Source organism: Anas acuta, chromosome 5, assembly GCF_963932015.1.
Source record: "Anas acuta chromosome 5, bAnaAcu1.1, whole genome shotgun sequence".
NCBI lineage: Eukaryota > Metazoa > Chordata > Aves > Anseriformes > Anatidae > Anas > Anas acuta.
The window spans coordinates 39,543,148-39,556,510 of record NC_088983.1 but is presented as its reverse complement, the minus strand read 5'-3'; the positions used below and the strand labels follow the sequence as shown (position 1 = coordinate 39,556,510).

Genomic DNA, 13,363 nt, shown 5'->3' with positions numbered 1-13,363 from the left:
AAAAAAAAAAAAAGATTAGGTTACATACCCTTCAGGACAGAAGTATAAGACACTTCATAATTGCTGAAAAGTAAACAGAGCTCTCACCAACAAGCCATCATATATATAAATTTCATGGGATGGATTATGCATAACTTTTTTTTTTTTTTCTCTGACATAGCTGAGGACTAACTGTTCTAGGCAAAGAATGTCTACAGTAACCCTAGTTGCTCAAAATCCAGACCATTCCAATTGAACAGTGCCCCCCCAATCTTAATCGACTCAGCAGTGAAGATCCTCTTAAAAAACACATGCCTCTTTGAGCTTATCTACCACCTCTACAATGCTTTGCCATGGCCCTATAATCATACACAGCTAGGATTTTGTTGTTTCTTTTACCTTCAGAGGGCGGTTTAATAATTTCTTGAGAATCTTCCCACACACATACCTTCAAGCACTCCTTAAGGTTTTTCTAAGCTTTTTAGGAGTAAGAAAGAATAAGAGTCTCACTCCTAATCTTTAATACGGAAAGTATGATGAACAACTTTCTTCATAAATACACAATACAGGATTTGGATCAGATTGCAAAAGAGCTGGTTCAGAGAAATTTCTGTCTGTAGGTTTCTTCGGTGCATAATACAAAATCATATTCAACTCAAACACTTCCAATAGTCAGGATATCTACCACCATATTCGTCTGTTACATCTTTAAAGTATAAAATGCAACAAGGTATTACACTAAATCATGGCACAATATGACTTCTCTATGTGGTCCATATTAAATTTTATAATGTGAAGTTCTACACATACAGTAGTATGTAGCAATTAATATTTTTTTTAATCTTAAAACAAGGCATTTTTGCCTTTCTTCACATAATGAAAAGACACTGGAAAGACCCAGACAATGTCTAATGTTTTTAATATGCTCTATTTTTACCAGTGCAAATGCTCATAACATAAAGAATGAACAAGTATCATGTCCCTTTCCTGCCATATTTAAGTATTACAGACTGAAGCAACTTCAGGGAAAGGCAATAATTTTTAAATTAATTACAAAACCCAGAAAAAATTCCTATGAAATAAAATACAAAATAATAAAGGATAATAACAGAGGTGCAGAGAAAAAATGTTTTTTAGAATGTGTGAACATCACAGAAGAAAGAACCTTTCAAAGTGGATGGGCTGTAAATAAAAGGAAAAAAAAGGGAAACAAACAAACAAACAAACACAAAAACAACACAAATGAAGATTATACCCCCTTCCATTTAGAAAACTACTAAAACTTAAAAGCAGAACTATTTATGATTTACCAATGCAACATACCCATGTAAGTGGCATCTGACTGTCAGATTATATTCACTATAAAAAATAACATGTTGCCGTAAGAGTTGACATTCTCTTCAGAGACTGAATAACTAGGTGTTGACCTTCCTTTGACATAGGACATACCAAAATACAGGAATTCAGTACCTCTGTCCTAAGTGTTTTTCAGATTATTAGTGTGTCACTATATAGAGATTTTCATATTGCATTTTTTATGTTCCAGAGAATTAAAGAGCTCTGAACAATTGTATATACAAAAAGAATGCATCTACAAAGGGTCACATTGTAGTACAAGTAATTCATTGTCAAGGCCATACAGAGAAAAAACTGTTCAGATGGTCAGAAGTCACAAAAGCATGTGATATTGTAATTTATTCATTGGTATATATATTGTATTGGTATATACCTTAACCTGAGTGCAGACTCTGTTTCAGGAAAACCTTAAAATACTAACTGCTGGAAATGGCATACTTGGGTAGCATTTCTGAGCAGTTTAGTCAGCATGCATCTTTTATGAACCTGACGCCTTATACCAGGCTGGGCTGAGGTCCAAAAATCAAGAAGCACACTGCTAAGGAAGGGGCATGGAGGCAGTGGTAGTAGAAACAATGAGTAAGAGACAATGAAGGCACTCAGATTTGCCAATGAAAAACAAATCAAATACAAACCCACTGTACAGGAAGAAGGCATTCTTACAGTCTGCATTTTAATCTGTTTTCCAGCACCCACTGCTGGACACTACTGGAAACAGAATATTTGCTCCAACTGGTCTTTGATATAGGAAGTTGCTATTGTCATTCAATAATGTAAAATGAAAAATTACACTATATCTCAGAAATCATTAACCTTATAAACAGAACTTTGTGTAAGGTCTTGTGTGACTTTTTAGTAACTCCTAAATTGAATTCAAAAAGCCTTGTTTGAATTGCATCATGCGTACACTTATTATTACACTTATTCTGTACTCGGCTCTGGTGAGGCCGCACCTCGAGTACTGTGTTCAGTTTTGGGCCCCTCGCTACAAGAAGGACATCGAGGTGCTTGAGCGGGTCCAAAGAAGGGCGACGAAGCTGGTGAGGGGCCTGGAGAGCAAGTCCTATGAGGAGCGGCTGAAGGAGCTGGGCTTGTTCAGCCTAGAGAAGAGGAGGCTCAGGGGTGACCTTATTGCTCTGTATAAGTACATTAAAGGAGGCTGTAGCGAGGTGGGGGTTGGCCTGTTCTCCCATGTGCCTGGTGACAGGACGAGGGGGAATGGGCTAAAGTTACGCCAGGGGAGTTTTAGGTTAGATGTTAGGAAGAATTTCTTTACTGAAAGGGTTGTTAGGCACTGGAACGGGCTGCCCAGGGAGGTGGTGGAGTCACCATCCCTGGAAGTCTTCAAAAGACGTTTAGATGTAGAGCTTAGGGATATGGTTTAGTGGGGACTGTTAGTGTTAGGTCAGAGGTTGGACTCGATGATCTTGAGGTCTCTTCCAACCTAGAAATTCTGTGATTCTGTGATTCTGTGATTATTTTTCTGCATCAATTATTTTTCTGATCACTGTGATATAGATCTTACACATCACTGTTATAACCTAAAAGGCTTACAAAACAGTTCTATACCTGTTTCTGGTTTGGAACTAAATAGTCTGAGATAAAACAGTGTCAAGCGTCAAGATAATCACCAAACAAATGTATAAAATATAAGTAAACAATCTGTCAGAAATTGCCACTATATCACTCTTCCACTTCATGAACAACAAATATTTGCATTTTAGCTCATTCAAATTCTATTTACATACATATGTATATAAGATGGTGAGATTTTATGGTGTACTTATTGTTAAAATTTACTTCACAAGTCCACCTGCCTGGAAATGACCCATTCAAAATTTCCTTGCTACTAAACAAGATAACAAAGAACTGCACTTAAACAACAAGACATGACAATACCTGAGAAAAACTCTAATAATCCGGGTAAAAAATAATAACCTGATTTGAAAGAGCACATTTTTATTATTCAAAGTTATGAGCAGCAAACAAACGAATCTCTTTCTCCTGCAGGTTCTTGCAGATGTATTCTTATGGAAAACAATATGTGCAACACCAGTGCTATTTTAATGAAAGGTGAAATTCAGAACATTGTGTTACAACTAAAATATCTGAATTTCATGAAAAGTGAAAGAAAGAGAAAACACTCCAGTAATTAGGTCATGGCAAGCTTCAGTCTTCCTGGACTGCTACGAGTACCTGCCTCCTCTGCCACTACTATTTCCAGGGTTGCTGGAAATGTGCAAACACAGATTTGTTTCTCACCAAGCCTAAGTATTGTTTGAAATAACCTCTAAAAAAGAATAAACCCCCTTTCCATCTCTGTACTGTTCTTGTGTGGGAGAGTTACACTGTTCTTTGTAACAGTTATTTGAAATGTTTATTGTACATTATTGCTATATTTACTTCAGTGCCAGCTTGCATTTCCCTGTGCTGAATTTCAAAAGACGCTTAATAGGAAAGAGTGCACTCACTGCACACAACAGACTCCTTCCTCACCTGTCCTTTCCATGCCACCAGCTGCTACCATCGTTCCGCCCTGTCTACTCAAACAGCTCAGACTCTCAGACTTCTCAGTTTAATAGGTTTTATGCTATTATGTCCTGGCCTTTGTGCAGACATAAATAAACATTCTGTAATACAAATACTCTAATTGTACTAATCTGATGACTGCTATATGTGATCTGCTTAATGAGAAGTATGTTTTGGTGAGAAAGAGTGAGTAGTTAAATGTCAGTGCTCTAATATGATAAGCAAATGGAAAAGTACTGCTTGCTGAGATAGACGGAAGAATGTCTTCCGTGCTAAATGAGTACAACAAACAAAACTATGAAAGGGAAATATGAAAAACTACTTTTTGCCATCCTATGTGAGCACATATATGGATTTTAACTAAACTAATTTTAACTGAATTGACAGTCAACTGAAAATGACTTTTATAAAGAAAGGAATTTTTATTATTTGAAGGTAAATATATGTGGCACTATTTAAATCTGTAAATCGCAGTCAGAGAAAGGAAAAAAAAATATTACAGAAGTATACCTTTAATGTTTCAATTTCCTCTTTGTGTTCCCTCTTTAAATGCAAAATGGCAGCTTGGTACTCTGTAAAGATAAAAACGAACATTCCATTAGAGTCAGAAACCTACATGACGTCTTAAGCATAGTGTATTTCATACCCTCACACCGTGAGGTCTGGAATGCAGATGCAGGCTCTCAAATAAAAGACCTTCTGCAAATAGTGATGGAAAATTAAATGCAACGTTGTAATTAGCATTTTTGTTCTGAGACCCCATGACAAGATTTTCAGTGGTCTTACTGAGAACAGAGAATAAAGCAAAGAGGTATTCCATGCTGAGAGGGAAAGGTGGGGTGGAGATATTTCAGACTGGAACAACAAGAAGAAACAGAAGGGTTAGCTTTGCAGATAAAAGTAGAGCTGATAGGATATATTATGACATACATGCATTCACACACACGTACGTTCTAAAAAAAGCATGTATTAAATGAAATTATTTAAACTGAACTGTAAATATATGACCACTAAACACATGCAAATTGGATACAGGACTAATCACAAATTCAAAGAAAGACCTGAAAAAGTACCCAACAGCAAGAGATACAAAAAATTCTTAAGTTTGTCATATGAAGCTTAATTGCAAAGATTAAATAATTTCTGAGGGAAAATATACTACATACTACATAATTCTTTTTAATTTGGAGAGGCTATAACAAAACCCAGAAAATGAAACTTAAAGCCAGGGAAATTTATGTCAGCAATGAAAAATTGAAAACACTGAGCACTGATTATATAGTTTTAGAGGTGACTGTAATGTAGATTTACCAAACAAACCTCCAGAACCTGTATCTCATGCTATGGTGTCCCTCACTCCATACTGGCTACATTTGACCGAAAAAGAAAGAAAAGAATTTTCATTACAGTTGTGTAATGATTTAAGAAAAGCCTGTCTCCTGTCCTGTGAGACACTGGTCCAGATGCTCTAGCCCTCCTAAACAAGCAACTGGAGTTAATTCTATTAAGGCTCCACTCCCATCTGCTTCCAAATCAAAATTTATCTGATGGTTCATTTCCAGTTCCCTGGCTAGCTTCCGCTTCCTGAACTAAAAAAAAAAAAAAAGAATCAGGTCTTAATTTAAACAAGGACTCAAAATAGTCCAAGGAGGTTAAATTTTACTGAAAATGTTCTCCAGTGCTATGCCTCTGGAACATAAGAACCAGTAAAACAGCATTAGATCATCAAAATATGGACCAAAGCACCAGATCAGTAAAATATTTCAGTGGTTCAGTGGTTAGGTGGTTTTCTTATTTTTCTTTTGAGAATACATGAGCAAAAAATAAAAGAAAACCTAGCCTAGTCATCACCCTGAAGTCTGTATGATGAGGAACCTTTTACTTTAAAACTTTTTTTTCCAAATATTTTGAGAGGCAGGTGAAGCTATATCCAAGCAACTGAATTGATAAACAAAACTGAATGAAGTGTTTGATATTTTACAAGACGCAAAACAAAAAAAAAAAAAAAAAAAAAAAAAAAAACATAAATACTATAACTAGTCAGAATCACTCATCTGAACACCTCCATACTCTCTTATGAGGTTCTCCTTAGAACTTCCCAGCACGGAAGAACTGACTAACTGCTCTCTTTGAATTATAAGTGGTTAGATCTACACACTTTCAGATTTTATTCCATTAACTTGGAATCTCAGCAAGTGGCGAGCCGATCGCCTCACCACTTCCCGAGGCGATTGGCTCCGGCCGGGACAGACACATTCTGCAGCGGAGCGGGGGATCAGACAGGCAGGGCTAATTTTTCCGGCACCGAGCCCACTCGAGGGAGCCACCAGGACCCTGCAGCCCATGCGAGGGAGGTGAACGAGGTGAGAACAAGGCGTAGGTGGAGCCAGCAGCGTCCCCTCCCCGGCCATTCAAAAGCTGCCCATAGGGAGCAGGAGCGACCAGGACGTGGCATGTCAGAAGGGAGTGGCGCGACAGTTAGCAGGGCAGTTTCACGCAGGCAGGGTGAGCAGGAAGTGCAGAGTGTTCCCCCCCCACCTATATGAACAGGGGTGGTGGAAGTGGCTCTCTATGTCAGAGAAAGTTTTGATGTCGCGGAACTTGAGGCTGGGAATGATAAGGTTGAGTCCTTATGGGTTAGGATCAGCAGGAAGGCCAACAAGGGAAGCATCCTGGTGGGGGTCTGTTATAGGCCGCCGAAGCAGGATGAGGAGAATGAGGAGGAGTTCTACAGGCAGCTGACAGAAGTTGGGAAATCATCATCGCTTGTTCTCGTGCGGGACTTCAACTACCCAGATATATCCTGGAAGCACAACACAGCCCAGACAAAGCAGTCTAGGAGGCTTTTGGAGAGCGTGGAAGATAGCTTCCTGATGCAGCTGGTTAGTGAGCCTACCAGGGGAGGTGCCCCACTAGAACTTCTCTTCACAAACAGAGAATGTGGTGGTTGGAAACTGTCTTGGGTAAAGTGACCATGAAATGGTAGAGTTCTCCATTCTTGGAGAAGCCAGGAAGGGGACCAGTAAAACCACTGTATTGGACTTCCGGAGGGCTGACTTTGAACTGTTCAGGACACTGGTTGGTGGAATCCCTTGGAAGGTGGTTCTGAAGGGCAGAGGAGTCCAGGAAGGCTGGGAGCTCTTCAAGAAGGAAATCTTAATGGCGCAGGAGTGGTCTGTCCCCACGTGCCCAAAGACGAGCCGGCGGGGAAGAAGACCGGCTTGTCTGAACAGAGAATTGTGGCCTGAGCTTAGGAGAAAAAAGAGGGTTTACAATCTTTGGAAAAGAGGGTGGGCCACTCAGGAGGACTATAAGGATGTTGCGAGGCAGTGCAGGGACAAAACTAGAAAGGCCAAAGCTCAACTGGAGCTCAATCTGGCGACTGCCATTGAAGACAACAAAAAATGTTTTTACAAATACAATAATGCAAAATGGAGGACTAAGGAGAATCTCCAGCCTTTACTGGATGCGGGGGGGAACTTAGTTACGAAAGATGAGGAAAAGGCGGAGGTGCTTAATGCCTTCTTTGCCTCAGTCTTTAGCGGCAAAACCTGTTGCTCTCCGGATACCCAGTATTCTGAACTGGTGGAAGGGGATGGGGAGCAGAATGTGGCCCTCACTATCCATGACAAAATGGTTGGTGACCTGCTACGGCACTTGGATGTACGCAAGTTGATGGGGCCAGATGGGATCCAGACAAAGATACTGAGAGAACTGGCAGAGGAGCTGGCCAAGCCCCTTTCCATCATTTATCAACAGTCCTGGCTATCGGGGGAGGTCCCAGTCGACTGGCGGCTAGCAAACGTGAGGCCCATCTACAAGAAGGGCCAGAGGGTAGACCCAGGAAACTATAGGCCTGTCAGTTTGACCTCAATGCCAGGGAAACTCATGGAGCGGATTATCTTGAGTGTCATCACGCAGCACTTACAGGGCAACCAGGTGATCAGGCCCAGTCAGCATGGGTTTATGAAAGGCAGGTCCTGCTTGACGAACCTGATCTCCTTCTATGACAAAGTGACGCGCTTGGGGGATGAGGGAAAGGCTTTGGATGTGGTCAACCTTGACCTTCAGCAAGGCTTTTGACACCGTTTCCCACAGCATTCTCCTCAAGAAACTGTCTGCTCATGGCTTGGACTGGCGTATGCTTTGTTGGGTTAGAAACTGGCTGGATAGCTGAGCCCAAAGAGTCGTGGTGAATGGAGTCAAATCCAGTTGGAGGCCGGTCAGTAGTGGCGTTCCCCAGGGCTCAGTACTGGGGCCAGCCCTCTTCAATATCTTTATCGATGATCTGGATGAGGGGATCGAGTGCACCCTCAGGAAGTTCACAGATGACACCAAGTTAGGTGTGTGTGTTGATCTGCTTGAGGGTAGGAAGGCTCTGCAGGAGGACCTGGATAGGCGGGACCGATGGGCTGAGGTCAACTGCATGAAGTTCAACAAGGCCAAGTGCCGGGTCCTGCACCTGGGGCGCAATAACCCCAAGCAGAGCTACAGGCTGGGAGATGAGTGGTTGGAGAGCTGCCTGGCGGAGAAGGACCTGGGAGTATTGGTGGATAGTTGGTTCAATATGAGCCAGCAGTGTGCTCAGGTGGCCAAGAAGGCCAACAACATCACGCCTTGCATAAGAAGCACTGTGGCCAGCAGGTCTAGGGAGGTGATTGTCCCCCTGTACTCGGCTCTGGTGAGGCCACACCTCAAGTACTGTGTTCAGTTTTGGGCCCCTCACTACAAGAAGGACATGGACATGCTTAAGAGTCCAGAGAAGGGTGATGAAGCTGGTGAGGGTTCTGGAGAACAAGTCCTACGAGGAGCGGCTGAGGGAGCTGGGTTTGTTCAGCCCAGAGAAGAGGAGGTTCAGGGGCGACCTTATCACTCTTTATAAGTACATTAAAGGAGGCTGTAGAGAGATGGGGATTGGTCTGTTCTCCTACGTGCCTGGTGACAGGATGAGGCGGAATGGGCTAAAGTTGCGCCAGGATTGTTTTATGTTGGATATTAGGAAGAACTTCTTTACAGAGAGGGTTGTGAGGCATTGGTATGGGCTGCCCATGGAAATGGTGGAGTCACCATCCCTGGAGGTCTTTAAAAGACGTTTAGATGTTGAACTTAGCGATATGGTTTGGTGGAGAGCTTGTTAGTGTTAGGTCAGAGGTTAGACTGGATGATCTTGAGGTGTCTTCCAACCTAGAGAATTCTGTGATTCTGTGAACTCCTTTTTGATATGCTTTTTGGACACAAACTGCTTATTCATTCGCCTAAACTAGACTTAAAAAAACAGCTGTCTCAGGTCCTCAGAACAGTCAGTGACCCTTCTGGCACCTTAGTTATTTAAGCACTCAGTTTGCAAGGCATGAACCTTATGAACATTGTGACTTGAAGTTTAGCTCTTTAAGGTCACATGATAGCCAGAGCAAATAATAGGCTTTCAAAATGCTTCTAACAATCTTAACAAAAGATCTACTGTCTCTCTTGGACTGCCCAGTGCTCAACATTCTTTAGGATTTGGGTATGAACTTGTGCTGGCAGACGTCTACTGCACCTAAAGCAGATTTTTCACTCTGTCTACCCACTCCTAACTCTCTGTTGCCTCTTCTCTTATGTTGCCATGAATGTTTGTGAAAGCACAAAATGATGGAAGAACCCTGGCAGTTTAAACCTAATACAGCACAAAAACAGTTAAAAAAAAATAAAAATAAAAAATTAGTTGTGCATTATTTTTTGTGATAGACATTTTGCAAGATACCATCATTTTAAGTTATTTAAGTTCCAAAGTCCCAAAGGCATATGCTTTTCATTACTCGTAGCTGAAAGTTCCAAAATAAATTCTTGAGATTGCTTTGTTTAAACTTTGTTATAGAGTAAAATAAAAAGTAGAGATTCTTTTACAGTTTGCTTATTCCAAATAGAAGTATGCTTAGCAACTACTAGATTATAAGAATAAACCTAATTCGTTCCTTAAAATACTGTTACTACATAAAAGCAAGTGTATCATACATTGGTATACTATAATGTATTTAAAACATTGTCTACTATGCGGTAAGTAGGCATTCTGCAGCATAAGCTTCTTTTGTTTCTTTCTACCATTGTAGTTTCTCCTAATTAAATAATAAAAAGAAATACCTATTGGATAAAAAACAACACCCAATGAAGTACTGTTTTTATGGATTGTTCTTGGAGCCAGCTGAGATACAATGCTGCAACAAAACCTCTCAATACATGGTGCTACAATACCTTAATGATGTTCAGACTGATATGGAAATAAAGCTAATCATCACAGAAGCACAAAGTTACAGAATGGTTGAAGGCTGGATGAGACCTCTGAAGGTCATCTGGTCCAGATTCCTTCTTCAAGCAAGGACACCTAGAGCCAGTTTCACACTAACATGTCCAGATGCATCTACAAGCACAAAGATTCCACAACTACTCCGGGCAACCTGTGCCAGTGCTCAGTCACCCACACGGTGAAAAAGTGTTTCCTGATGTTCAGACAGAACCTCCTGTGTTTCATTTGCTGTCCATTGCCTCCTGTCCTGTCACCCAGCACCACTGAAGAGAGCCTGGATCCGTCTCCCCTTACAGACCAAAGCTGACCTGGTGTCAGGGTGTGGCTCTTTACTGCATTCCATGTCAGCACATCCCCTGTTTTACGTAATGTCAAGATTTTTATATTTTCTGAGGTTTTAAAATCTTTCATTATCCTGGATAACAGAAGACTGATGGTGGAAACATCCTGTTGTGCTTGCCTGGTCTACAAACAGCCTGCCAGGAAGAAAGTGGCTGTAAGGCATAAATAAGTTAGCCATCCCCAATTCAAACAGTACTCTGAAGAGCTTTTTAAACAAACAAATAAGATACAAATCAGATGGGAAATGCTCTTACCCTGACAAGTGACCACAAGCAAATTAGGATTTAATTACTGAGAAAACAATGAAAAATGTGAATGTTAGTCATTCACATAAGGCAAACAAGTGAGAAGTAAATAATCTCACTGTACAAATTCAGTTCCAACCAGCTCTAACAATTTTAATTTACTACTTCCAGTACACTTTTTTCTCTGTGTTGAGAGGAGATCGTCCCAGGAAAAATATTATAAAAGTTGGAGGGTTTTTGACCTACTTGGGCATACTCTTTACTTATGCAACTTGGTGCTTCCTTCAGTCAATAATTATAACCCACTGCTGCTAAAGCAAACCATCATAAGACTAGTTGTTTTTTTTTCCTGAGATTTTCCTGAGATAAAGCAGACGTACATGTGGCATAGATATATATTTTTTTTTTTTTTTACCTCTTCTGGTAGTTAGGAAAGCATTTTCTGTGTACCAGGATATTGAAAAATGTTTCAGTAAAATACTTGCTTTAAAGTAACATTAATATTGGCAGGAAGCTAGACAGAGGCCTTGGTGAAAACTAAAGATATAGAGTAATTTTAACTTAGCTAATGAAAAAGCACGGCAGTGCGAGGTTTCTATTTTGGATGTACGATGTTGGAAAAATAAACTGGTTAGTTATTGTAAAAACAGAAATCTCCTTAGTGTGAAACTTAAATTTCCACTTGATCCCATGTTTTGCCATTGGACGTAGGTAAGGCAGGTATATAAAACAGTCTTGCTAATCATACAGATTCATCATCAGATATACTAAAGCTTTACTTGGACTTCATTATCATGAGAGTTATAATGATAAAAAAATGAACTTTCCCTCCCTCCCCACTACTGTTTTTCTGTACTTTCATCCTTTACATTCACACTTCTTGTATCTATGGTGTAATACACAATAAATGTTTGTTCATTGTCTTTTGTATTATAAAAACAAGGAGTTCCGTTTGAGGAGCGGGAGTTGTGAAAGCTCCCTGCTGAAGTAAGGAACTGTATAATACTTGGCTAGACACTATGAAAATTCTTTTGCTTAATGTAACTAAAAAGAGAACCCCCTCCCCTTCTCTCTTTCTGCATCTCAGTTGCCTCTTTTGTTCAAAGACACTGCTGCAAAGCTCATGTAACCATCAAGGAGATAAGTTGCTAAACTAGCGTATCAACATCCTGCATTCCTGTCTCACGCTGGGCCAACATGACCAAATAAAAAAAGAAGTTGAACCACAACTCTGAGGAAGACTACGGCCTTCATCTTCACAACCACCAGAGGGACAGAGACGACCCCCTAGCAACAGTGTGCACAGTCACATAATATAGCAGGATGTGCTGCGTAATCCCAGAATTACCAAGATATAAAAAGGGACCCTGGCAGGGGTGAGGTGCACGCCGTTGGCGGAGCTGAGACTCCCCGGCCGCCCAGCGCTGTTTTGCTTGCTGTTGCTTACTCAATAAATTTCTTTCTATTATTAATGCAATGCTCTCTGAAAATTAATTAAGGGGGCAACTTATAACATACGGTTTGCCGTATGTATTTTAAATCCATTAGGCAACATACACCAACATTAAATCATGCAGGTCCTCTCTGCACATAGAAGGTCACAGAGATGCCTCTGGCCTAGGTCAAATCACTTTTCCAAGTTCTGAAATCTATCCAGATCACTTTCAGAGAAATAGTTAGCACCTAGTGAAAGTACTTGAGATTTACCCAATCAAGTAGATTTCAATGCAGAGCTTCACTGAGTCATATTAGAGAAAAAAATAGCTGTGTAAGTAAAAGATTGTGTCTAATTTGGAGAGATAAACTTGTTGTAGAACATTAAAACAGTAAAATGAGTTGGATTTCTTATGGGAAACTAATTTGGTTTCCAGAAGACACTACAAAACAAAAGGAAAGTCAGTGAATTAAGTAAAAATATCTTATTTTGTTTGGGATTACTCATGTTACTAATCTATGGAGGTTCAGGAACACATTGCAAAGTCTCTATTTTGTTCCTATTTCTACAAGTCCCTGCAGAGGTAAACAAAACTGCCAAGTGTAGAGTGGCAGGACTGTGATGAAGGGCATTCTCAGGAAGCTAGCACTAGATTTACAGCAAAAGACCAGTTAGAATGGGGAGTTAGCACTCTCATTGCTTGAAAACAGTATAGTTACAAAACTCAAACCAGAAACCAGACAGTGAAAACACCTCAGGCCTCAGAAACTTTAAAGCACACAGGTCTAAACTTCTGAAGCCAAATACAAAAGCTTAGCTGAGACTTACCAGAATAAAAATCTAAAAATACAGAACATATGACATATTTCAGCTCACATTACTTTGTGAGGAAATTCCTCACTGAAGTAATACGTAAGTTGACTAGTCATATGTATACCATATGTATCCCAGTTGTCACTCTGAAATAAAAATCATTCAGCTTCATAATGAACAAAATTGTATGCGCCTTGAGCCATGCCAAAAGTCTATTTTGCCTAGTATACCGTCTCTGACAGTAGCCAAAACGCAGGTGACATGAAAAAATAAGAACAGGCAAAAAGGTAGCCATACTTTTCTCTCATGCTCTTCCAGCAATATGATTTGCAATTCAGAACTTTTAAACCACAGATGTTGTTTTCATATTTAACAGTTTGC

General features: G+C 40.3%; 1 protein-coding gene across 1 annotated transcript in view; it reads right to left on the bottom strand.

The window, feature by feature from the left end:
- LOC137857600 (formin-like) overlaps positions 1 to 13,363 on the bottom strand; it is a 150,963-nt gene that overhangs the window by 120,503 nt on the left and 17,097 nt on the right. Inside the window, exon 4 of the mRNA XM_068684309.1 lies at positions 4,375 to 4,436. Coding sequence (XP_068540410.1) covers positions 4,375 to 4,436 — 62 coding nt within the window. The remainder of the gene's footprint in view (positions 1 to 4,374; positions 4,437 to 13,363) is intronic.